We start from the raw sequence: 26831 nt of genomic DNA, 5'->3' as shown, positions 1-26831 counted from the left end.
TTATTCATATGAGCATAATTTATTGCTTCAGATATTTGCATTTAAAGAACAGCCTGTACCTAAAATTCACTTAAATGTAGTAATAATGCAATACAACTGGTGTGCTCCATAAACATAATAAATAATGGCAGGCCACACAGAAGGCATGAAGTCACATGAGTAGATCGCGCTCATATTTAAACTGTTCAGAGAGACTTAAAGTGTAATTCTGGGTGATCCCACAAGACTGCAGATGTGGCTCTGCTCACCTGGACGTACAGTAATGCATGCAGCCTTTTGCAGTGGAAATCATGCAAAAAGCTTGACTTTGTGTGGTCTTATGGTGACCTTCAAAGTATTTTAAAGTGGGATCCATTAAAGAAATGCTCTCCATTCTCATGTTTGTACATGTATGAAGCAAGTAGGAAGCTATAGTCCAACAACAGTTAGCTTCTTATGTAGTTAGCAGGAGAAAACAGCTGGCTCTCTTAAAACACCTAACAACATGATTACGACTCAATCATCAAAAGCTAACCTGTAAAAAAAATAACCCCAATTCACACAAAATGGATGTTATGATTAAAGATGCATCATTTTCTTAGTTGAATCCAAGATCAAATGATTTTGTAACTTCTCTACACCTTTGTTTTGAACCTTGCACAGTTTGTGAGTAGTCAGGTCAGCTGTTTTCTCTTCCATAGTCAAAGCTAAGCTAACTGTTGTCTTGCTATATAGCCTCTTATTTTTAATAGTGTTAGCGATCTTCTAAGACAAGCAAATAAGCATATTTCCCAAACAGTAGCAGCATTCCTTTAATTGATGACTACCCCTCTTTAGGCTTAGCTATAAGCTAATTAATAGCTTCATACATACTAAACAGACATGTGAGTGGTATCAATCTTCTTCAGTGGCATAATAAGCATTTTTCTCATAATGTCAAACTATTATTTTAAGGTAGGACTCCACTATTTAATAACAAATTCATATCAATACCTGATCTGACACTTTTGCCTGAAAATCTAGAAATAGCAAATGTGACAAGATTTAAAATGATGATGCCCAAAATGCTCAACGGCCTTGTGACTCTGTCTCTGATACGCCTGATAACCCAATAAGATCAAGTCAGTTTATTAACTAAGTTAAATATGATAAAAAATAGTGATCCTGATCAAAAACATCCACATATTTATCAAGTTATCATCAAAGCTCATGAAAACAACAAACATATCTTAAAAAAGAAAATGTTTTTAAAAAGCATTATACTATATTGAAAAATGCCAAAGCTCAAGCTATTCTGCTCATTTTTTTCAATATCCAGTCAATGAAGCACTAGACTAGAGTAACACTGTGTTGCTGCATAACATAGAAGCTAACCTTACTGGCTTAGTGGTGCTTTTCTAAAAGCAGGGCATATATACATGTTTTTTCAACTATGGCCATACATACATACATACAGGATTCCTTAACATGGTGAACAGAAGCTGCCGCTGTCACTTTCACTTGAAATCTGTCCCTGTTTAATCTCTTCACAAACAGAAAAAAAACAGCATTAATGGGAAACTGGCTGTTCTGAATCCAGAAAAATAGCAAACAGTGAACAACAAGAGTTGACAGTTGAATGAAAGTTCACACTGGCCTCTGAAAAAGTAATTGCATGAGATATCAGTGCATTCATAATGAGTTATCACACTCTGAAGGCAACACATTAAGCATGGCTATTCATCTGCTTTTAACAAGGAAGCAAAGTTCCATGTGCCAGGGCCCAGCTTCACATACCTGGACTTCCAGCCCATTTTGTACAAAGTAATACAAAGATAAAAGCCGGTTTTGAGTAGTAACACAGTAAAAATGTTGTTTTTGCATAGCATTTGGCCTTGTTTTACCATCACCTACTGTGGAACCCAAGGAGAAAATGTGAATGCCAAATGCTAACATTTCAAAATTTCAAAAAAGAAATGAATAAGTGGCTAAGTTCTGGTGAAGTTCTGGTTAAAGGACTAGTTGAAGTTTAGGTTAAATTGTAACCTAAAGTTGTTAATCCTACATGTACTGTACAAACTCAAGGCAAACATGGCAACATTTTCCTGAAGCGATAGACATGCAATGTAACCCAGTGACCTAAAAAAACACATTTATGATACAAGGACTAAGTGCTTGGCATTGTTTTTGATTGCGTTCCAGTTATCAAATCCTGAAGTTGTTGCCAGGAGGATGAACCCTCATCACAGAGCTTTACACAGCTCCTTTGATCACTGGTTCCCTATTGAGATACGTGGCCCAGTACACCAGGTTGAAGGTCCCAAACAGCACTGGGAACACTATCCGGGACATCTTATCAATCTTGCTCACGCTGTTGTAAGTCTTTTTGGGGTCTGGGGCCTTGGTTTCAGATGGTTTGAGCTGAACAGCTGTGCTATTTGAAATGGTGGAGATAGATGTGTCCTTTGTAAGGTTGGTTGTGTAATTGACACCGGCTGAACAGGTGTTGTTTGGCTTTTTAGACAGAGCCAAAGGGTCTTTTTTCTGCAGAGAAGAAAAAGAATGCATCGATTAGGCATGCGTATACACAACTCTGGCCAAAAAATGGGGCTGAATATTCACTGAACATTCGTTAACACACACACCACACATAAAAACACAAAGAGAACAAAACGAGATGGTCATTGAAGGTTGAAAACGAGGATCAATGTCCTTGGGAAATAATGAACTGGCACTGTGCCACAGCACTGGCAGCCTGAGCCATGAATTTATTGATCCACCATTTTTTAACTTCTACGTCTCGACTAATTTGTGTCTTACTTCATTGTTATGTGTTACATGGACTTTTTCACTCCATTACTCTTTCCCTTACTTCCCACACCACCACTCTTTCATTAGAACAAAGCAGCACAGAGGAGAGAGTGATAGAGTGGAGGAGGAAAAACAGGCATGTGGAGTGGATTTGTTATCAGGCTGTTAACGGAGGGTCTCCTGATTGGCTTACTGTTTTCTGTGATCCAATAAAAGAGCAGATTTCGGGTAAAACACTCAGAGAAATAAAATCCTGCAATGTTGAATGGTTGGTGCAGGTGGTAACTGCTTTGTTGTGACATCACAAAGGTACAGGAAGTCCTGACGGTTGATATTAACATTTCAACCTCGGGGTAGAGCTTGGGAATCTCCGGCAGCTTCGTCCCCACTCCATACAGACTCCTGAGAAGATGACCTTTCGCTTGGCTCTTTTAAACTGTAGATCCTTAGCGAACAAAACTTTTATACTAAATGACTTTAGGTCATGGGAATTGGACTTTTTATTTCTGACAGAGACGTGGGTTCGAGCTGGTGAGTCATTCCAGTTCTGTGAGCTGCTCCCTCCTGATTGTATGTATTTTAGCTCTCTGGCCGCGATGGTGGAATAGCATCTGTTTTTAAGTCCATCTACCAATGTTGTTTGTGTTCCCTGTCATCCTTCTCCAGCTTTGAATTGCAGAGTTTCAAGGTTAACTTTAATACGCCATCCTGTGCACATTGATCTATTACCCCCCACAATTTAACAAGGAATTTAACCAGGAATTTAACCAGGAATTTACAGACTTTGTGGCTGACCGCAGCATTTGTTACGGCGGACCACAGTATCCTATTGGCATGCTTAGAATATTGTGTGGGAAGCTGTTCTGAAATGGTTTCACTCTTATCTCTCAAACCGAAGTTTCTCAGTCCAGCTACTCCTCCTTGGCTTCTCCTTTACACTTCGGAGTGCCTCAAGGTTAGGGTTAGGGTTAGGGTCCACAAAGAATCTCTAGCTCCTCAGCAGTAACCAGCTCATGAACATACAGTAGTGAAACATTTCAACTTTTTTTGTTTTCTTTACTCTGATGGTTCTCATCAGGATGGTAAACTCACTATTCACATGTCTGCAGCAGTTCAGAGACAAGAGCAGCTGGTTATTATAGTGGGGCATACCAGGAGCCAAAAGGAGGGTGATATGGTTCTTATGCAGGTAACAGCCTGGATGTGTGGCGTGAGTGAGGCCCTGACGTCGGTGAAGTTGTTTTTCTTACTTGCAAGTCTTTCAAGTTTGGTGGTGAAGTTTTGCCAGATACCCCCACTCTATTGCACAAGCACTGCGATGTACTCTGTGTAAGTACTCTATCTCTATCATAGACTTATCAAGTTCTGTTTTATGCCTTTGTCTCCATATGCATATGCTAAAATGATTTAAAAAACAAATTCATAGCCTATATGAATTATATTGAGATCCAGGTGTCAGTGTTACATAATGTTGTTGGTATGATGTGAATATGACATCAACAGGTTTTTCATCCGTCTATTTCTGCTTTGCAATGCAATCTCTAGATCATGCCACACAACTCCAAAATAAAACATCAATGTTATGTATAAATAACTTTGCAAACGTGTGAGTCATATCATCCTTAAAGGGCCATAATATGTCAACTGTGGTTGAAATGAAAGTGGTTTAATTTCTGGCCTGCTCCAAAGATACTGTAAATAGTAGACACATTTTAAAACCACAGTTTGGCACTCCCTAAGACGACTACGGCTGATGCTTTCTAACTTTAATGAGGGATGTTTAGTGCAAACTGTGAAAATGCAGCTACACAAATGCAATTGCCAACCATCAATGTGATGACCTCAAGAGAATGAAGAGACCTGCCTTTCGGTACATATACAGTACATACCTTGGGTTGTTGGGCCTCCATTGCTTTTTTTCCATCCCAGGCCCAGCTCCTCTTGGTGAAATAATTGACTGTAGCAAATTCAATGAGGGCAGAGAAGACGAAGGCGTAGCAGACTGCGATGAACCAGTCCATGGCCGTAGCATAAGCCACCTTAGGCAACGAGTTTCGGGCACTGATGCTGAGAGTGGTCATGGTGAGCACTGTGGTCACACCTGGGGGTTGAGCAAACTGGGTCAGTTATACTAACCAGACTCAGGAATCTGTTGTTATTCTGATCGATTAAATTGTAGTAAAAGTAGGGCACGTTTCAAAGCACATCAGGTTATGCATGCCTGCTGCAGTGGCTTCTTGGCTTCTCTGTTTTATGCATGCATACAAGTGGGCTAACTGATGTTTAAATATGTTTAAGAAATCAGGCATATTCTTACACAGACTCACAAATACTGCTGTACCAATGAGATGTAAAATCATACACCAAATCTGAAGTACTTTCACTGGTCGCTGTGTCTTTCCAAACTCACCAAACACAGTCCGCGCTGGCACAGACTCCCTGTTGAGCCAAAAAGAAACCTGGGACAGAATCACAGTCATGAAGCATGGCATGTAGGTCTGGATGACAAAGTAGCCGATCTTCCTCTTCAGGTAAAAGTGAGCCATCATCACGGTGTATTGACCTGGAGAAAGCAGCAGAGCAGAGGGAACGAGGGGTGTCTTAGATTTAATTTTCCTAAATTGTAATATACAGTAAAACTAGAAGAAAAATTATCTGATGAAAAACATTTTCATTTAGAAACAATATTGCCATAGCAAATACAATCAAACAATCACTGATAGATTTGATTTTACTCAGCTGTCAACTCAGTAATCTATAGGAAAAGTAATTATAATGTAGTGAATATATAAAAAAAAGGTTTTTCAATAAATTTAAACAAATTGAATCCTGAAATCATATCAACCACACAGCATCACACTCGTGTTGACCCAGGGCTAACTAACTCCTGCTTGAATAACATGCTTCTACTTGAACCTGCATTAAATCTTGGCCACTTGGGGCAGCGCAACACACTGTGAACACCACACCAACATCACCTTTATTCAGGCATGGATAACATGTTAGCAGACAGCTGCTTATTTACACATCCAGCAGATACAGAGAAATATTAGTGTTCATTTGGAGATATATTTCTGTCCTGATAATAAATCCAAATCTAATATTCACTCTTGTTTCAGCTCTGTGCCAGGCTCTGAGGACAACACCTGACTCCTCAGCAGATAAATGCTCCACTGTGTTCACCAGCAGAGTCTGGTTGATGTTGGCCAGATAGTAGGTTTTAGTTTTCTTTCTTTCTTTAATTTTTCTGTGTTTCTGAGCTGAAAAATCCTCAAAAAGAAAGAAAGAAGACAAAGCTAGATATTTATCTAAGATTAAAAAAAAGTTAGAAAAACAACCTAAAGTTCTCAGTTTGGTACTGGTATCTCTAATTCACCTGTGTAATATTCAGACATAACTCATCACTTACAAAACAACACCTAACGTCACAGTTTCTTGAATGTTTTCTCATGTTGGGGTGCGACTGATGGCAGTATCCCTCTCTATGACCAACACTGACATGACTTGATAGTAACCCAGTTATCTTCTTGGCATTTTAACAGAGGGATTCCTCTCTGAGACGTCTCACAGTCGTCACAATCCTTTTTTTAATAATGTGTCTTGTGCTTGTCGCCATTCAAAATCTCTTTTTATGAACATGTTATTTTCTTTTCCATCAGTCAGCGGGTGTGTTGTGGTGTGCATGGTCCTTCCAGACTGTAGCTGTGATTAAAGGTTCTACAAATAAACTTAGCTCGACAACCTCCGGGCCAGACTGGGGCTCAAAATGTGAAAGTGTGAGCTAAATTATTGAAAAACAGGCTGGTGGGGAAATCATCATATCCTACTAACCAACTGAAGATTGCATTTGAAGGATTTTTTTTTTTTCTCAAAAATCCTGTCGAGCCATGGAGTCTGATAAACTATAGAAAATCCACAGATGACTGCTGCTTTCTCCTGGCAAAATCGGATTTTTCTGTCTCACTAATCCCTTGTCACAATCTGCATCCTGTATATCTCTCTCGCTCTCCCTCACTCTCCCACTGTCTCTCCCTCTCTCTCTTTCTATGTGTGTGAGAGTGTGTGTGTGTGTGTATCTGTATGTGCGTGTGTGTGTGTGTTTGCAATAGACAGTCCATCCCATTCTGCCAGGCCGGGCCACACTTGATTGGGGACATACATCCTTGACTTGCCTGAGCTCCAGCACTAACACAGACCTGGATCAGTGGTGATTACAGCAGGTGCACAGATGACTGAAGCGGAGGGCGGTTGAGAGGGACCGGAGGAAAAGTTTGGACTGTCTGTGCGATGTGGCGACAAGCAACATGTCCTTAAAGAAAAGGACACCTGTGTTGCCTTTGCTCCGAGGACTAGCAGCCAGCAGCCCTGCTCTGTGGTGGCACGACCGGGCGAACCTCACTCTGATCTGACCGCCTGCCGGAACTTGGAAGTGGATGGGAATCTCCAAGGTGTAAAAAAATGCGGTTGTGGTGGATTTTATTGATTGGTTTTTGGAGTGCCTATGGGGAACTGCCATTCATAGCGGACAACAATGCAGCTATGTTGGTCAACTGGTAAGTACAGATTGAAACCATCTGTTGAGCTTCGCCTCTTTCTATTTTGATCTGAAAGCGCTGGCGCGTGTAGTGCAATGAAATTACAAGGTTTGCCTTTCATCAATTCAATTTGCGTGTCTATATTTTCATCCTCTTCGGCTTAACCTGTCAGGTCAAAGGTCACCTCCTACCAGTGTGAGCACTTTGCTGAGCTATTCTTGGCTTGTTAAAGAGGGTTTGTACCTCAGATTAGCAATGCTAATTAAAGCCATGCCGGCTCTGTGTGCCGTCCCTCTTCAACTGGTCTGAGCGCTGCGGGGTGGGGAAAGAGTTACAGAAAAAAAAACGCAGCAACCTGTGTGTTAATCTGAACTTGTTAAGCGTTTGGAGTCAGTGTCCCACCAGCATGGGCATGGTTGGCTTTTCTCCAGCTGCATCGACTGAACAGTAAACAATACATTATCCAGCTAAAGCCACTGTCGGCATCCATACAGTGCAGCTATAGGAATACCTTCCCTAAAACTCAAGCATAGAAATGTATTATCATACTTCTTTACATAACAGAATTAAGCAGATGCCACTTGCGCCCCCCCACATACACCCCACCACGTGTCGTCGCTGCAGCAGCCAATCCCTGATCTGTGACGTCACTCAGTAAAAGCACAACTGATGGGCCTGCGCACGGATTAACCCTACAGACCCAATGGCTCAGACCATGGATAAGTGATTTTTTTTTGCCCCCCTTTCTCCCCCCCACCCCCAGCTATCCTCTCTTGGCAGCCCCAGAGACAGCTGGCTATGTGTGGGAGGCATTCTCAAATCCTTGTGATTCATTCATTGTCTCTATCCAGCTTGATTTGAAAACATTTTCTTCTCACAACATCTTTTGATGGTGCACGCTGTAATAACACCAGGCTGAACAATAGGGTGGAGGCCGGGGCTTAACATCCGCGATGGCGCCTGGAGCTACTGTACTGTAGCCTATGTGACCGGTGTTGTAGTGTAGGAGGATGTCAGGGCACAGGAACATAAACTCCTGCTGAGATGTAAATGGCCGTGCGTATGATACGGAGAGATAAGTCATCTGTAATCCCAGGCCTGGTCATCCGGAGTCTGAAGGCAGTTCACTCCCTCTTCACCGTACCTCGGCTGGTGTAGATGTCCTCTGTTCCTGCAGTCTGACCAATCAGATGGTATTGGTTTAGCCGGGAGCCTTCCTCTGCCACCACCACTGACTTGGCTGCTCCCTGAGTCCACGTGTAGACAACTTCTGAGACTGGATACGCATCTAAGTAAACAAGACAGAGAGATACGAGAGAAGATAAAATCAGACAATAACACAATTTGTTTACATTTTGATTTCAGTCTTTAATTTATCTCATGACCTCAGGGGGTGTCTGAAAGGGGTGCAGAGTTACACCTTTGTTAATCCTATGTTAACATCTGATTTAGGCTACAGTCAGACACAATGGGTTTGACAGCGAGAGAACCAGATACAGATTTAAAGATCAAAATTTTTGGGCAAAGCAGGTGTTAAAAAGTACAAAATACAGATTTAAAATAAGATGAGGGATGCACCAATCCCATAGATAAATATATAAAATTAGCCATGTTTTACTGATTTACCAGACTGATGAATCAATTTGATGATTAATTGAGGGGCAGGAAATTAATATTTACATTTTTTCCTTTATCTGTGTTTTGCATCAACTAAAGTAAAATACAGATTGCTTCTGATTTGAGGGGAATATTGGATGTCAAAGTTAATGCCCTGCAGCCTTAGTGCATGTTCAGTGTATTATTTTCATGTTCACTGTGAGCTTTTGTTGCCGCTTCCTCTCAGACAAAGATGAGTTTGATAAAAAATCATGTTATGTGAATGCAATCATGTCAGAGTTGCATTTGCTGTGATTAGTGATTAGTTTACAGGTGAAGGTTGTCTCCCCCTCTAAACTTTGATATCATAAAAGATTCAAAATCAATTATCATGGCACTGTGTTCTTCTTTGCCCACATTGGAAAAATATAAAAGAGAACCTGTAAAGCTGAGAGAGCTCACTGGCCACACAGAACTGACACAGAGACCAGAAATGCAGCCCAGCATGGGTTCAACATAAACTACACTATATGGCATTATCAGCTGTATCAGATGTTGCAACATTTGTATGTATGGTCAGTTCATTTGTTGACCAAACAGTAGAAGGTACTGAAGCTGATAGCTACAACCTCTATTCTGTAACTGATATATGTACAGTACTTTCAGCCTTGCCAACACAATATATATTAAAGGTCATTACAGTTGGTAAGTAGATGTCCATGTATTATTTGATCAGAGATCATATCTTGGTTCAATATTAGTACTGCAAAAGCATCAAAGCCTCAGTCCATAGAGAAATGCACACAGTCTGTATTCAGAAACTGAGCCCTAAAACCAGCAGTCAGGACTTCTGTAACTTTGTGATGTCACAACAAAGCAGTCATTGCTCTCAGCCATGTCTTAAGCTCCGCCCACCCACACCAAGTCTTCAAGAATTTGGTTTCTCTGAGTGTTTATCTGAAATCTGCTTGAATCTGACTTACTGACATGTTGTCAGAGCTCCAGAGAGCATCTGAGAGAGGAGATGTTAAACTCCACTCAGATGGACATTACAGTAAATGTCTTCTCAGAAACCAAATCACTCAATTTGATTAGAAATTGTCCCATTACAGCAGAATTTGCCAAGCGACACAGATACTGTTTCCATGTTGTTGTTATTCATCCTCTTCCACATGTTTTCAGATGTTGCTAGCTAAGAAATGTGGACAGGCTGTAATACAACACTTGACCTTTCACCCACTTTGCTTCATTACACAGAGATTAACTTGGTGTCACTGTTAAGAGCTCGTGTTTGGAACTGATGTAATCAGTTTGAGTGTATCACAATACACAGATGTTACTAATGGTATGATTTTATGTGTGAAGGTTGGCACAGTTTGACACATCCTATGTTTGCTCACAGGGTTTAGCTAGTTAGCTTTGTATAGGTCGTATTCTAGCTGCCAGTTCACAGCTGTGATTCTGTTTGTCATGTGCCGATGTATTACAAACACGCTCAATAGGAAACCAGAAGGTCCTGCAAAATCCAAATACACTCACTCACTCACTCACTCACTCACTCACTCACTCACTCACTCACTCACTCACTCACTCACTCTACTGAACTAAATCTGTGTATGTGTGTGTGTGTGTGTGTGTGTGCATTTCTCTCTGTCAATTGTACTGCAGTGCAGCGTCCAATCTGACAGTATTGCATTAATCCAGCAACTGTGGTGTTAGAAGACTTCAAAGCAATTTAGATTGACCCAGTCAACCAGTCTATGGATTATCGTCTCAAAGACACTCCACATTGTCTCAAACATGTCTTTGTACAACGGTGTTACAAGAGCAGTTCAATTTGTTATGGAGCACAGAATACACAGAATAGTAAATATCACTTATAATTTATTCCTTCACTTGAAATTAATTCACTGATTTTGTGTACATTGGATGCTTCAGAAAGCTGCACTTTGTACATAGGAAGATAAAAGACACATTATGTAATGGCTTAGCTATTCATTGCTTTAAAAGTAACATATTAAAAAATGAACTTTAAGCTCATGTAATCGAACACTGAGGTTTCCATGTTATAGTATGTGTAAATGCTGCATTCTGGACATTTTGCAATTTTGTGTTTTTAACTTAAGTCAAATTATCAATATAAAATAATGATTACCTAAGTAAAGGAAATCAAGTACATTAATTAAAGCCCCATTTGTAGTCTTTATGCTTATAGGTGACATACTGTAATTTCTGAGCAGCTAAGATGATGGCTCTCACTTCATGATTAGAGCACAGGCATGAGAATGATATGAATCTTGTGTTACTTTTAACAATTATTTATGGTAGTAGATGAATATGTACAGGGAAATGAATGTTGTTAATGCAAATGGAGTCATTAATCTCTCTAGTATCATCACTTTCTGAGAAATGCCTTTGTTTATGAGACCTCTCTTTGATTTTTACAGTAAACTTGAACAATTTTTATAGACAGCTTCAATTTATGTTACAGTTGAATGAATATTTGATCAGTTCTTGTAGTCACTAACTCACTATCAATGTCCATTGTAACTTTTTCAAAACTCCTAAAGTAAACAAAAAATGAGGATACAATAGTTTTCAGACAAATAAGTTTATATTCATGTGACCTTTTACTTGGTGTGTAGTTAGTGTATTGATTGCTATAAGTTGATGCTAATTCAAAGCAAATGTAAATGTGAAAATGAGGGGGTTGGTGATGTCTATGTTGATAAATACAGATATCACTTCTTGATATTCAGGAGGATGAAGGGTGTTAAAATATCCGATCCTAGTGATTTACGGGCACTTGTGAATTTGCAGACACAGACGTTTGTCAGCTCTCAGTTTTATTTCAAGTGTTTCTCCTGCTGTGTGCCCTTTCTCCTTTTCCACCACAGGACATTTAACAATAGCCTACTTCTCAGTGACTATATTGTAGTTAAAGCTGCCTTTACTCCAGCTGTTGAGAATGATGACACATGCCTTACATCCCTGCCCATTTTTTCTGTCCATCAATAAGTGAAAAATAAGACTTTGGCATAAGAGAACAAAAACAGTGGGTTACTTGCACAAATGTGAACATGGGACACACTTTAATAAGCACCAAGCTGTGATTGGCAAAAAAAAAAGAAGTCAACAGACTGGTTGAAAGGGAGACAATCGTCGGTCTCATTCTGCTGTCTGTTTGTATTTCAGGTCATTTGCAGATGTGTGGGGCGGGCTTCTGCTCTCCATTTGTGAGATGCAAGCTATTATTTTCAGCTAGGAATTGAGCCCTGCAGGAATGCAGCATCAGGATTTGTTGTTGTAGTTTTGTTTGAAACAAAAGCAAGAACAGAACAGCAAAAGAAACCTTCCTACAAATGGCCCATACAGTATAGTATGACACTCCAACAGAAGGGTAATGTTAGCTACAGGTGAAAGAGTGGAGGCAGGGGAAACAGTTGGCTAAACATCTGCTTTTGAGTGGATTTAACAACCTATCAGTTAATTAATGAACTTTACAGACACTAATAGGCAGATTCAGTTACCTTTGAACAGAGCCAAGCTAACTTCCCTCTGCTAAGCTAAGTGTCCTGGGACATGAGATTGACCTTTTCGTGTAATACTTGGCAAGAAAGAAAATAATTGATAAAGTGAATTTGGTAATGAGAAAAAATGTATAGGCAATCAAAATGAAGAGGCTTATAGGGATTAAGTGGCTGCAAGGTTGGAAACAGCATGCACAACTAAAGAGACAGTTGATGAAAACCATTAAGTGAACAAACATGTACAGTGTCAACCAAAATGTCACGTCAAAGTACGACTACATGAAACACCTGCACAGTGCTGGTCCCATAGGGTAACTGAACAGGCTTTTGATCAGACTCACCACTTTAAGTCTGTAGAACCCCCAATCTGAAATCATTTATCATGAACGCCAACTGTGTGCTTTTGTATCTTGACTCAGTAAATCAGTCACAGTTTGTAATTTTCCACATTTTTAAAATCTAAAAAAGTTGAAATTTGAAAATCCTCCAATCTCAAGACCTACTCAGACCTAAATATGTGTCGTGACAGTAGCAGCCCATAACTATGTCATGTCATGTTTGAATTGTAGGGCAATTATATTACAGCCTGTTTTGAGCTGCAGTAGAAGAATCATAAGGCAAAGAGCGAGACAGATAGTGGGTTTCAGTCCTTGAGAGGTGATTAACACAATGGCAAAGGGCAGGTCTGCTGGAGCTTTGAAAGCCTTGAGCCCCAGGGTGAGTGCTGTCCATTAGGTCAAAGGATTATCTAGGGTTAATGGAGTCGGGGAAAACAGGATATACTGTACCACTGTAACTTTTACAGCTTATAACCATCCATGGGCGGTATGTTTACTGTCATATATGGTTTTCAAAGTTGTTTTAAAGTACTTTTTATTCTACATTGACCAACATATCACCTCCATTTTCAATGGAAATATAAGATAATCTTCTCACACAGTTTATCGGCTCCCTTTTGTATGAGATACATGAATATAATATTCTAGTCATATTCTTGCTTTTTCTGCGGCTAGATTATTATTGTTTTTAATTGTTGATATTATATTTTTGATATTTACATTTCTATATTATATCATCAAATGTACCAAATAACACTACAATATTCAAAAATCAAAAATTAAAAAAAGAAATGAAATGAAAAGTGAAAATTAATTTGGCCACTGTAAGAAAGAAAAAGGTTGCATTTCGCATTAGGACATACGATGATGCAGTAAGTAGCACTCGATTTTGTTGTCAGTGTGGTGAGAAAAAGGCTACAGCAAGATAATAAGCCAAAACATTAGAGGAACAGAACCCGACACTGACTTCACATGATGAATAGCAGCACAGTCTCCTGGTTTAAACCCTGAGGAGCTGCTCTGGAATTAAAGTGGACAGAAGGTGAAAGCAAAACAAGCTGCGCATGCATCGCATTTGTGTGAATGTCTGCAACAGTGTAGGAGGAACTTTCTGAACAAAATTTGGTTCCCTTTCACAAGTGTGTTTGGCTGCAGCATGAGTCAAACATTTAGTTTAAATTTGGTTCAAAAGATTCAATGATCCCTTTTTACTCAGAGACGCAGAGACATTGAGTCATGGACATGTGAATGACAATGGGAAATAATGAGGTGTTCTAAAACTTGCAGGATGATGTTTCTATTCACGTGCTGAATGAATTTGAACAGGATTTTACAGTGACCATGACAGCTCAATGCACTGCACCTTAAGAAGACACGTGCAAAAACACAAACGTGCAGGGAAGTCAGAAAACATCTTCAACAATTTCACTTGTGCTGCAAATTCACACAGCATGACAGATGTGCTTCCAGGAGAAACAAAAAAGTGATGAACCTGACTGAGACTTGTTGTTCAATGCCCAATTGAAGTTAAAAGCATCAAATAACAAGTGAAAGAGAGAAAGAGCGAGAGAGGATGTTATGTTTTAAGGGATGCATTTCGATGCTTTGGTTGTTTTATAAACTGAAAACTTGATAGATGAAAATACATTCAGAGTTTTTTGTTTCCTCCCCGGGATGTTTTGTTGCATACAATTGCCTTTGTAGGAATAAATCACGTTGCATTGAATTCAAGTATCTCAGCCGGCTGTAGTCTGTAGTCCCTGAATCTACAGGATACCAGGAAAAGACTTCTGTAACTAAACTTTGCTTATTTAATTATTTCAAGCAGGTTTTGACTTTCTGGGCTCCCAGACAAGTCAATTGACACAGTTAGCGTGGTGTCAAGTACAATGTTGCCATGGGTGGTTGTTCTGATTATCCCCATCCACACAAGTCTCAGCTTGGGGGTTGAGGTGACCGAAGCAGGTGTGGGAGCGGCTAAATGCCATGACACAGGGCACGCAGCCTGCTCTGCCTCTGAGACCGGCCTGAGCTAACCCTTCATACGTCAGCAGCAGGGAAGACCTCAAACGCTAATCTTAAGATTACAAGACAGGAGCTCCCAAGATATTTGTGTACCACTGAAGCTGTGTGAGGCAGCCTAACTAGCTTACACAGTAAGTAAGTAAATAAGTAAGTAAGGCACGGGGAAGGCTGGGCGCAGTGGTTTAGCTGTGTGAGTTGCTGGATTTACCTTGGTGGTTCATGCAAGGTTGGAGTGTCTCTGTGTGTGTATGTGTGTGTTCATACTGTAGCTGTTTCAAATATTTCCCATTAAATGTAGCAGAGGCAGTGAAGGATGCAGGGGAGCAGCCCTGACATGATGATTAATGGCTTAATCAGGAGCAGTGTGTCAGTGTCTACATGGCTATCTCCTGCACTGCCACAACAATAGCTTTGCACCTGAGGGACATGCGCTGTCAAACACACTGAGGTACATCCATCCCTGTGTCCCCAGCATTTAGAAAGACACTGAGACTGCAGCTGTGTCAAACCCGCATGCTGCTTTCCTCACTGGTGACCTCAGACATGTTCAGGTTTCGTTCATATGTCACTGATGTCAAGGTTGCAGACATTAAATATTTACACTATAACTTTTCCTGCATTATTTAATCTCATTATTCACTGTGTGCATTTTGCTTAGAGGCACTTTTACTCACAGCTTCCAAATTTAAGGGGACAAGCATGGGCGTCCATGGGGAAATCCTCCAGTTGCATCGGGCACTCTGCTGATATAGTCAGTCTGAAAGAATCCAGAGTCAGGAAATAAATTGACTGTGTGATCATCATCATCATCATCACCATTTTTGCAAATTAACACAATCCTTAATGATAAATAATATGTTTCACTTTGGCGCTGCTAAATTCTGTATAAAACCATTAACCAATGAAAATCACAGTTTGTCTTCATTAGTGACTCTTAAGATTATTGATCGCTCAGTGAAATGTATCTTTTCCCAGCACATAGCAATAATCAATTGAGCCACCAGAGGGACCTATGATGGTGCCTATCTGGGAAGAAATGATGTCATTTCGTGTAAAAAAAAAGAAGAAGAGAAAACTGAAGATAATTCTGTGCAGCGTGGCTGACACCTGCATTTGGAGTTACAATGAAGAATGAATGAAGCTCTATTGGAAATTAAACGGAAAATATATACCCATGTTTTGGGTTTAAGTGTGAGCCACTGCCTACTGAGACAGTGAACCTGATCTAATGCTGCCCTCTGCTGGCCACACTTGTAATAGTTAGTGCTGTCATAATTGCCATGAAAATCAACACAATTATCCACTGCAAAATGGGAACATGACATTGTCTACTCCACAATATCACATCAAAACACTAAGTAATACTAACTCAGTATGTTGACTGTTATTGATCGTTTCAATATTCTGCTATTGTCTAATTGTACTCCCACTACAAACATTCTACATTTTAGTCCACTGTATTTATCTGACATCTTATTTCCAAGTAATATGCAGATTTGTATTCAGCACACAAGTTCAATTCACTTGCATTTTATTAGTTTGGCATCGAATTATACCACATGTTATCTCACGGCACATAACAGATGAATGTGTAGACAAAGGCAGATGGGGAGAGAAAGTATATGCTGTTGATTGTCATACAGAATGGTGCATGGTGCATTGTTGGAGATTACAAACACCTTGGCATCAGCACAAGCCGGCGCATGGCTCAGTTATTCTAAGTTCAAGCTGTTCAGCCAAATTCAAGTTCAAATTCAAAACAATGGATCTTTATTTCAGATTTTATTCAGGGTCCCAGGGTACCAAACATGTCAGGCTGAATCCAGGATCAGGGCTGCAACTGATTCATGTTTCTATTATTGATTAATATACTGATTGTTTTTCTCAATGAGTCCTTTGTTTTTTAAATGTTGAAAACCTGTAAAAGAAAAATGCCCATCACTTAGTGTAATCAGTATCTTGTTTTCAAACAAATACTAAAAATTATTTTGTGTCTGGTGATGTGTAAGAAAGAACAGCAGGTAATTGTCATCATTTGAGGAGCTTGGATCAGAGAATACTCATTGTTTCATTATGAGAGAAAATGGAATGAAATGTTGCTTTATTAAAATAGTGCTACCATAAAAAACTATTTGGTTTCAATATCTTACTCAGAATAAATATCAAAGAGTTTCAACAAGGAACTAGAACTAGCTTATATGTGAACGAAGTGTGAACAAAGAAGCTAAAAAGGCTTCTCAATGATCACTTACTTAGATCTTGTGCTTTTAAGAACTTATACAACTACATTATAGTGATACAATGCAAATACATTCAGCTGCTTTGGTCATCAACTACGCCACAACCACACAAGTGAGATTCATTTGGGAGTACAAACTAGAATAGAATAGACTCATGAGTCTCGACTGAATGTGTTAGTACAAGACATTACAGTCTTTGCTGGCTGGCTGATGTGATGGGTCTGTTTTATGTCACACATCGCCCCCTTGTGGACTATTTTATAAAGCTTAAAAGGGAAAATGCACTGTCTTTCTACTCTTTACTGCAAACCAGGTGTCCTGCTGATATTTATCCAGATTCTTTAAACATGAACATGATTGATGTCTCGCCTGCATTAGAGCTGCAAAAACTACTTGACTATTGATCAGTTCATTTGTCCCTAAATGTACAGTAAGAATTTGCTGCTTTTCTCAGCTTCACATCATTGTCAACTAAGAGCAATTATGTTTTGAATTGCTGATTAAACAAAATGAGCAATCTGAACTAAATCTGTTTAGCCATGGGAAATTACAGGAGGTTTTCACTTTCTGTCATCTTATGCAGAAAAAAATATCTATTTATCAAAGTTTGGGATAAGATTACAAAATGTATTATCATTACAGTTCACTAATTCTTAAAGGGATAGTTCAACATTTTGGCAAATTGGCCTATTGCCATAATCGCTCGTCATAGCAGTAGGTTCGTTTCATTTGTCGGTGTAAGCTGTTTTTAGAACGGCGGAGTGCAGCAACAGGCTGCTCAGAGCTACGGTATGGAGGCTAAGGGAATTTCTTGGTTTCCCTCATCAAACTCATCAAATACAAAATCCCAAAATCCCAAAACTCCAAAACGCTCTTGTTTTGGAGTTGGAGTTGTGACCTGCACAATCACCACGCTATGAGATAATAATGGAACATTATGAAACTGAGCCATTTTCGAGGTAAATACAGGGTAAATACAGAGTCTGCTTGCTGAAAAACTGTCCCTGAACGCAACGCGCATCAGTGGTTTTGCATGAATTTACCTCTAAAACAACTCTGTCTCGTAATGTTCCGTTATTATCTCATAGCGTGGTGATTGTGCAGCTCACAACTTGTCCATGAGAGCGTTTTTGAGTTGTTGGGTTGTGTAATTTGATGAGTTTGATGAGGGAAACCAAGAAATTCCCTTAGCCTCCGTAGCATAGCCCTGAGCAGCTTGCAGCTCTGCTCTGCCGTTCTAAAAATAGCTTGCACCGACAATTAAAGGTAATGAACCTACTGCTATGACTATAGCGATTATGGCAATGGGCCAATTTGCCAAAATGTTGAACTATCCCTTTAATAATAATGACCAATAAGTGCAGGCAATGCAGGCAAATGAATTACCCTATGGCACAAACAAAGCAAATCACAACCGTCCATGTAAATGCTTCAGATGAAGAGGACATGACTGTCATCTGTTGTGCAGCGCTCTAAGAGTCTAACATATACTACTGTATGAGGCCTGCACTGCTTGGCTCAAAACTCAGAGTTTCCTCAGAGAGATATTTTCATGGTACACTAACTCGGGCACGGCGCTCTACTCGTTCTGTGAACAACCAACAATGTAGAGGAGTAATGCATGCATAAAATGTTTCTCTAATAACCTCGTTCCCAGAACACAAACGCATTAACGCAGCCCATCGTGGAGCCATTTGTAATGGCTTGTAGTGTTCACAAATGTACTGTAGATCTGTAGCAGTTGTAAAGTCAGTGGATCAATAGTCATTCTTTGACATGCAGCCATGCCCATTTCCTCTGACTTCCTTTGTTAATATTTGATTTGGGGGATTTATTCTCCTCATAAGATGATGACACAGCACTGAACTGAGTGGATGTAAATGAGATGATGATTCTATCTAGAATATCATATTTTTCTCTATAGTATTGAAGCATCCATAAACCATACAAACACTAACAATGACGCTTTAACTGCAAGAAAATAAATGACTTCAAGTTACAGATCCTGCAGACAATATGCACTTTACATTGGTCCATAGCAGCTCATATGATTATATTTCATTTAAAAAGGTCACAAAATGTGAAATGGGACTGTGACTGAGTGCTGGAGCGGCGGTGAGCAGAATACTGTTAGGTTACGCTGTTTTCCTGTCAAAGCAAAGGTTTCTGCGATTGTGGTGACATGGTCAATGGCAGAGGATTGCAGCGTGAGGAGGAGGAGGAGGAGTGAAACCTTCAGTTCCCTGTGTCAGAGCGCTGGGTCAAAGCAAACATTTCAAGTTCCGCTGACCTCCAGTATACAGTGTGAGGACAACATGATGACGCATCAATGCACCACTGAGACATGTACTGTAGTATGAGTGTGTGGGCTGTATTAGTGCAGTAGGGGTCTTTTCAAAAAGAACTATTACAGACTGATGGAGGTCTTAGTCATCTCTCCAGCTCTAATTGGATTATACAACATTTATAAACAGCAGTGGCCAGGTCTGATGACTCAATGTTTTATCTGAAAAGCTGATTGGAGCAGAAGCGTTTAGCCTACTGTAGGCTGAGGCAGGATTAAAGGTCAACTTTAGGGGAGCTTACCTCATGGTATAGAGAAGAGTCCCATCATCTTTTAGCCGCAGCAGCTTGTTAGGTGTAGTCATATTGTGGGCAATGGATTTCTTCCCGTTGAGGAAGAAGGTGTCGGGGGTCCAGATGTTACTGGCCAGGAGATTATTCAGGGGAAGCATCTCCATCGGGCCTTTGAAGCAAAGTCGCTCATCTTTCCAACTTTGGCGGAAGAACACATCAATGGTGTATTCCTGTAGCGTAAAATCACACAACGTCAGCAGGGGGATTTTGATGAAATATTTAAAATGATATCAAATGATTTGATCTATTTTAGTATATATTGAAAAAAAAAGAAAGAACAGAAGACTTTTCTCACCATTTCAGTGTCAGACACTGGACCAAAACTTGTGACAAAGATGTTGGTTTTAATCTCTGTCACCTTTTCTGTGAAGACAAAGTGAGAGAGGAAGCACAGTGAGCCTTTATCATAGCTTTTTATTTTGACTTGCAGGTCTCATGCTTCCTATGACATCACACAAAATTACAACACAGACCACTGAAGGGGGTTACACACACATTGTACCACACTGACATAATCCATGTATCACGTCAAGCAATGCTTGTTCTTTTCTGCCATAACGTTGCTACAACTGTCTTGCTGAATTTAGCAAGCTAGGCGTCGCTCAGGCGTCATCTTTTCCATATTGTAAATTATTGGAGACTCTGAGCAAGCACGCAATTAATAATAATAATTCATTTATTTTATATAGCGCTTTTCAAAGACCCAAAGACGCTTTTCATACAGAAAGAAGAACAAGGGGAAAGAAAAAAAAATACAGAGAATTAGAGCACAAAGAGGGGTATGCTCAGAGGGAGGGGCAGATGGCAGTTACAGGATTGTCCGTACCACACAGGTGACTGACATTTTTAATTTTTGTGAGAAAGCATTTAATTAATTGGATGCAATCGGGGTGTGAAGAGGACTTCAAGTTATACATTAAAAAAATGCTCCAGAAAAAGATCTCCTCCCCTACCTTTAAGAACCTGATTGTTAGAAATGTGAAAGCTGCAATGTTTAACACAATACGACTTCCAGGTTCAGATTTCAATACTTTAATCCTTTCATTAAACACTATCTGGAAGCCGCACCAAGCTCTGCACTTTGTTACCACTGACACTGCATCAGCCTCATGGTACACGCTGCTGATGCAGTCTTTCCTTTGTTGAAGCTCCATATTATTGTACTACTACTGCTACTTCTGTATTATTAGTCTTTGATTAAGTTTATTTAAAAAAATAAAATTGTATTTCAAGAATTTAACATTTAAATATTCAAATGTTTACAGATGAATCAGCTTTTTAAAAAATACAAAGAAATAATGAGGTATCTGAAACTATCAAGAAGATAAGAAGCATTCTCCTCATTCAGATTTTAAAAGTGAAAATCTCAGTTAGAGTAACTGCTGGGTTGATATATATCCAGATATAAAACAGAGAAATTCTGTTAATAAACATTCCTGCTCTAATTTCTGACCACAGTTTACTTCCCACAGCGTGTTTCTCATCCAGCCATGACAGATATGGATGGATGAAGAAAACAAATCACTAATTCTGGTCAAGCAGTGAAATTATTCAGTATAATATTGAAACCCCTGTGCTGTATATAATTTGTAAAGAATTGACTGTGGTGACCTCTAGTGGTCCGTCAAAGGAGTATTGAATATTAGTTAATGATACTCAATACATGAAGTACTTACTTTGTACTAAGTACCTGCCTACAACCTAACTAAAGGTTGCATTACACACACATATATATGTATAAATTGAGTTTGTAATGTTGAATTATGCATATGTATCTGAAAGATATGCAGCATAATTCAAAAAAATGTTTATCTACCCATGTCTTTTTCACACGTAAGACCAAAATTACAGAGCATAATGTAAAATGTACATTTTATTCTCTTATTGTATTGAGCAGATTCATATCTTTACATTTCTTTTTTATGCTGTGAAGTTTTCAGTTCTCGTCTACATTGGCCTTTGTCCACTGAGAACAATGGAGCTGCTGTTAGATGAAAGCAATAAAGGCTTTCTCAAGGTCACACCTATGAGCTTCAGCGTGTGTTCATAGTTCCATTAAATCATATTTAGTGGAGGTCTGAAAACCATGAACACATGAACACAGACACATTGTGGGGAATGAATGTTGCAGTGCAGAGCTTTGTTCTCAGTGTGGACCGAGAGGTTGTAATCGTTCACGCAGAGATATCAATACAGACGCTAAACAATACATTTTTCTTTCGTTTAAGGGCAGAGCGTTCTGTATCAGTTAGCAAAGAGAAATCCCCCAAGACATTTCATAACGGCATAATCAGTTCTCACCTTGCATATGTGTAACTGCATTAATTACCTCAGTGACAGGAGTGTTGAAGTTTCTATACTCAGTGGGCTTACCTCCCAGTCCAGGGCGGAGTCTGTTGTCATAACCATCCAGCAGTCCATCCAGGATGCGTGTGAAGATGGTGATGTTGTCATTTAATTCGGCCTCTTTGGGAGTTCCAGTTACGTCCTGAGAGAGACTGGATATAGAAGCATTTTAAAGAAATTAGAAACAGACAAAACTCTCAAAAATAAGTGTTGACCTAACACCACCAAGGTCAACCTGGCTTATTTCCATCATATCTTATTCAGAGTTTAAATTCTGATCATTCCAGCAAAAAATCTATTCACTAAGAGGTGAATTATTCAAAATGTGTCTCTATAATAATGGACTGGAAAGTCACAGGAGTCAGTTCCTTACCTCAGACGGCAGGTGATGCTCACAAGCAAGATACAGACCCACAGACGTCTCATTGCAAAGCTGTAGCACATTCCATCGCCCATTCCTGAAACACAATACCCTCGCTCTTAAAACTACATTAACTGTCACACAAGCACTGCTGACTCAAAAGAAAGCACTTTTGTTTTTAGAATTATTTCTTACTGTCCCAGCAGTCACAATGTGCAAACTAAATATCAAGTAACACATGCTGTAGGCTATTTGTCATCATAACACAGTATTGTATAGGGATAATGTAATCAGCTGAAAGCAATACATTTGGATCAGGTACATAAATGTTTTTTCTTACTAAATCAAAAAAAGGGGACTGTCTCAGTCACAAAAATGCAGCCATGGACACAAATGTGTGCAGAGTTGCAATTTCCTTGCTTAATCACAATAACTGAGCAACATCTGTATGGGATCTGCAGATGTTGGGGGAAAAAAGAGCTGATGATGCAAAGTGCTAAGTTCCCACCTCTTTGATCACACTCGCAGTATGTCCCCCCTCTCTTTGTTGGACTCCCTCCTATAGCCCACCCATCTCACTGCAAGACCCCCTCTCTTCAATTTCACTAATGAACCTCCCCAGTAAGTTGATCACTTCTGACACCGACACAAAGCTGAGCTCTGCTCCATTTCCCCACCACTGAATAGGCTGAACGTGACATAGTATACCTGTGCTGTGCCTATATCGCCTACTGTACATCATCTACAGCACAACTGTAAACCCGCAATCCTTTCTGCACCGCAGCTGGACTCTTAACATACAGTAAAAAAAAAATCTGAACGCAACCCCGCACTGCATCCCCCTCATTCACGACTCACTCGTGCTCTCACTCTCATCCCTACACAAGCCGCCTGATCTCCTCCAGTGGGATGGAGAGTGTGAATACCTCTGTTCCTCTGACTTTCATCACCACCGCCCGCGGTTCTCTGAGACTCTCTAGCCGGTGCAGGTCTTCTCCACACAACAGCAGCAGCAGCGGCAGCAGCGGCAGCGGCAGCAGCAGCAGCAGACCTCGGGCACACACACTAGCCTATTCTCCACCAATGCCCACACGTCCTACTACATCTCACACATTACACTGGCCTATAACAACGCTCTGCTGCACAGGCGCTGAGCCGCAGTTGCCAAAGCTTACCACACAAGACGCTGCGCAGTCAAACTTCTTCCCGCTCCGCAGATAACCTCACACGCAGATTGCACTTTTCAGTAATTGGCATCAATTCTGAAGGAAGTCGCCTCCATCCGCGCACAATAATTGCATATTGGAAAAAGAAAATGAGGGAAGGAAAAAGGAGGAAAAAGGAGAGAGAGAGACGTGGACTAATTTCAGTGTCAGCGAGGTTTATTTCGCCCCAGAGCGATTAAAAGGTTGGCAGCGAAAAAATAAAGGCTTCCCAATACTTCTGCTGACTGACCATCCTTTACTTTGGTCTCCGAGGAACCGCGAGCACACAGCAAGCGCTGCAAAAAATCCAATACTGTATCCAAAGGCAAAGTGCAATGCAAATGCAACGTTGATGTGAATTGAAGAGACGAGCGTGCGAGTGTGGCCAGCAGAGGAGCAGGAGGATATCTGGCCAGTGAGTGGAGGAGAGATGAGGAGGAGAGATGGCGAGACAGAGCAGGGAGGAAGAAGAGGGGAGAGGAGGAAAAAATGATAAAGTATCAGTAGTAACAGTGATAACCATTAGAGGGATCTTCACGTCCACATAAACCTCTTAAAACCTCGAGAGATGGTTTGTGATCAGACTCAGTATCTCTGCAGAAATAGCAGCGTGTGGGTGTTGTGTAGCAACAAACTTGGTGGTGGGTAGACAACAACCCAACAACAGAAATGTTATAGTGATAAATCATTTTTTAAATATCAGTACTGCTTTGGATGCCATACAATTTGCTGTGTCAGCTGGTTAAAACTGGGCCATTTTACATCATTCACTGCCATTGTGTGGAGAGTTGGGATCACTGATCTCATCTGGTTGGATCGGGTTCAGACCAATATGTCCAGACTGGGTGTGTGACCGATCCCTGTTATGCTGAATAGTGTTCCGTTGTGCTCTACATTATTTATTGTAGTAGGGACCCCTCACTGTATAACAAATACTTCACTCAGTGGACCACACACACCTCAAACTGGCAAACTCACCATCTACAATAATCAACTGTAAACATTCCTCATGCCTATGCTGCTATTTGAAATATAGTATCTTGTTTTAAATATTCTACTTTTACTAATTTATTTATTTATTCTTTTCAGTGTTTTAGATTTTCAATTTTGTGTTTTTTTGTTATCCACTTTGCTACTCCAATACTGCAAATTTCCCCACTGTAGAACTAATAAAGGTCTTATCTTGTATTTACACAAACTGTTCGTTAATGTACATCCATTAGGGATCTATTAGAGTTGAAGGTGTTATCAGGTTGAGATCGTGATATGGTAAAGATAGAGCTCCTCTGTAAGTTCACAATGTAACAATACAATTTCCTAAACTGTCCATGATTTGCAGAAAATAAAAATAAAAAAAGGTGGTTTAACTGTGAAAAAAACTGTGTATTTGTTGCCTAAATATATTTAAATGTAATATCAGAGGAGAAAGCTGAATATCACTAGTCACCTGTTTTATTTTTCTGTCACATGCACTTTTTTCTCTTGATAGGTCAACCGAGTGTAGCCCTGACTTAAGTGGGACACAAACCTGAAAAAAAATACAGCCCTGTTTTTTTGTGGTTAATGGTCCAGATCACAGGAGGAGACAATATCTTGCACACCTCTACCAGGAGCACACATACTGTATAACTCTAGAGTGTATTTCATCATTCTGTCTTTGGTCAACTTGTTTATAATTGACTCTAATAGAGGTGGATATGAAACATAAGGTGTTTGTGAAACTGTAACATTCATGTTATTTGGGTACTTAAAACTGGAACAAATCCCCAGCAGGGACGCAGGGAAAGTCAGGGTCAGACAGTCAAAGTCAACACTGTAATGACACAGAAAGTAATGCCTTGCTTTTTTCTATTTACAGGAATGCTGTTGATGGGAACAAGAAGTTGTACGCCATCTATGATACAAGGTAAGATTCACTCACTAAATGTTGTTTTCTGGAAGATATTAAAAATGAAAACTTGTCAAAGCAGCCGAGTGAATAGTAGAAGCCGGTTAATTCTGAAATACAGCTGCAGACCAGTCTCCATTTCTTGCATTACTGATACTGTGGAAGCATCACACATCCAAATAGAAATACCCTCAACCTGTTTACAGAAATGTTGCCTTGATTTGTCAGGACCTCTATAACTTTGTGATGTCAAAATTATACTATTACCTTAGCCACGCCTGACCCAACAGCTAACCCTTTCGTTTATTGTATTTTTTTAAACTATATGTATAACACCACACCAACTGATAAGTCATTACAGAGCCTCCTTAACAACAGTGTTATGAAAGATTAGGGGCTAAACTTTAATTTGTCTGAAATACATGTTTTATCAATGTTCTTTGATTATTGCCATAGTTGTAGGAAGCTACAGTATATGCTACAGTGTGTTACCTGTCACCCAGGAAACAGTCAGCCAATCAGTAACATTACTTTGACATAGTTAAAACTACAGTGTGTCTTCATCTGGATACTTGAATAAAAACAAGGAAGTAGCAAATTATAAAATCAATTAGGCCATTGATTAATGCTAAAGCACAGATAATATTTGCAGACAGTCACAGACGAGAGTCAGTCAACAAACTATAGCTCAGTAATGTCACCTATAAAGAGGCTAGCTTACACCATAATATCCTAAAGATCACCATGGTCAGGCTGTAGGAGCAGATGTACTGATTCAGAGAACTGCGTATGTTCTTGCTCTTGGATTTAAAGCTGTAGTGTGTAACTAACTTCTGCTCAGCGAACACAGTGGAGGTGAACGGTACAGGTCCCCTGTCCCTCAAAGCCCATCAAATACACAATCCAACAATGCCAAAACACTCTCGTGGAGAAGTTGTGACCTGCACATTCGCCACGCTTTGAAATAATTGTTGTTGGATTGTGTATATGATGAGTTTTGAGGGACAGAGGACCTTCCTACCATTCACCTCCATTGTGTTCACTGAGCAGCTCACATCTCTGCCCCGCGGATCTCAAAACAACATGCACTGAAAATTAAAGGTAATAAACCTACCCCTATGACTTCATGTATTATGGCAGTTGGCGAATTTGCCAAAAATGTTGAACTATCCCTTTAATGGGCATGTAAAAGTTACGCACTACAGCTTTACTGTAACTTTGGTTGGAAGAAAGTGTTTTATTTTCCGTTCAACAGTTAAAAAGTCTTGCTTTAAGAAATTCACAGAGCCAGTCAGTCTGTACCCCCTCCCCCCCTCCCCCTGTGGCTCTGCCTCTGCCTCTCACCTCTACACTGAACTCTT

The 26831-nt window shown here is 40.0% G+C and overlaps 2 protein-coding genes across 6 annotated transcripts in view; one reads left to right on the top strand and one right to left on the bottom strand.

The window, feature by feature from the left end:
• On the bottom strand, positions 1-24135 carry gabra5 (gamma-aminobutyric acid type A receptor subunit alpha5). Of its 4 annotated transcripts, none has more exons than XM_085773695.1 (10): positions 23553-24135; positions 22390-22474; positions 22044-22168; positions 19966-20033; positions 19620-19840; positions 15468-15550; positions 8449-8592; positions 5180-5332; positions 4659-4870; positions 1-2502 (listed from the first exon to the last, which is right to left on the bottom strand). In XM_085773695.1, exons 2-10 carry the CDS (start codon positions 22470-22472, stop codon positions 2212-2214), a joined length of 1380 nt encoding a protein of 459 aa, XP_085629821.1. In that variant the 5' UTR covers positions 22473-22474; positions 23553-24135; the 3' UTR covers positions 1-2211. The 4 variants fall into 4 exon arrangements, with proteins under 4 accessions (XP_085629821.1, XP_085629822.1, XP_085629824.1 ...); XM_085773696.1 differs by having other exon boundaries at positions 23304-23990; XM_085773698.1 differs by having other exon boundaries at positions 23833-23985.
• gabrb3 (gamma-aminobutyric acid type A receptor subunit beta3) overlaps positions 6987-26831 on the top strand; it is a 49700-nt gene continuing 29855 nt past the window's right edge. For both annotated transcript variants that reach the window (XM_085773693.1, XM_085773691.1), the window contains exons 1-2: positions 6987-7322; positions 25441-25488. In XM_085773693.1, the coding sequence (XP_085629819.1) occupies positions 7228-7322; positions 25441-25488 (143 nt within the window). In that variant the 5' untranslated portion in view covers positions 6987-7227. The remainder of the gene's footprint in view (positions 7323-25440; positions 25489-26831) is intronic.

Source organism: Trachurus japonicus, chromosome 4, assembly GCF_045865225.1.
Source record: "Trachurus japonicus isolate A0001 chromosome 4, Traja_1.0".
Lineage (NCBI taxonomy): Eukaryota > Metazoa > Chordata > Actinopteri > Carangiformes > Carangidae > Trachurus > Trachurus japonicus.
The sequence above is the reverse complement of the archived record's forward strand: the minus strand, read 5'-3'. Positions and strand labels throughout refer to the sequence as shown.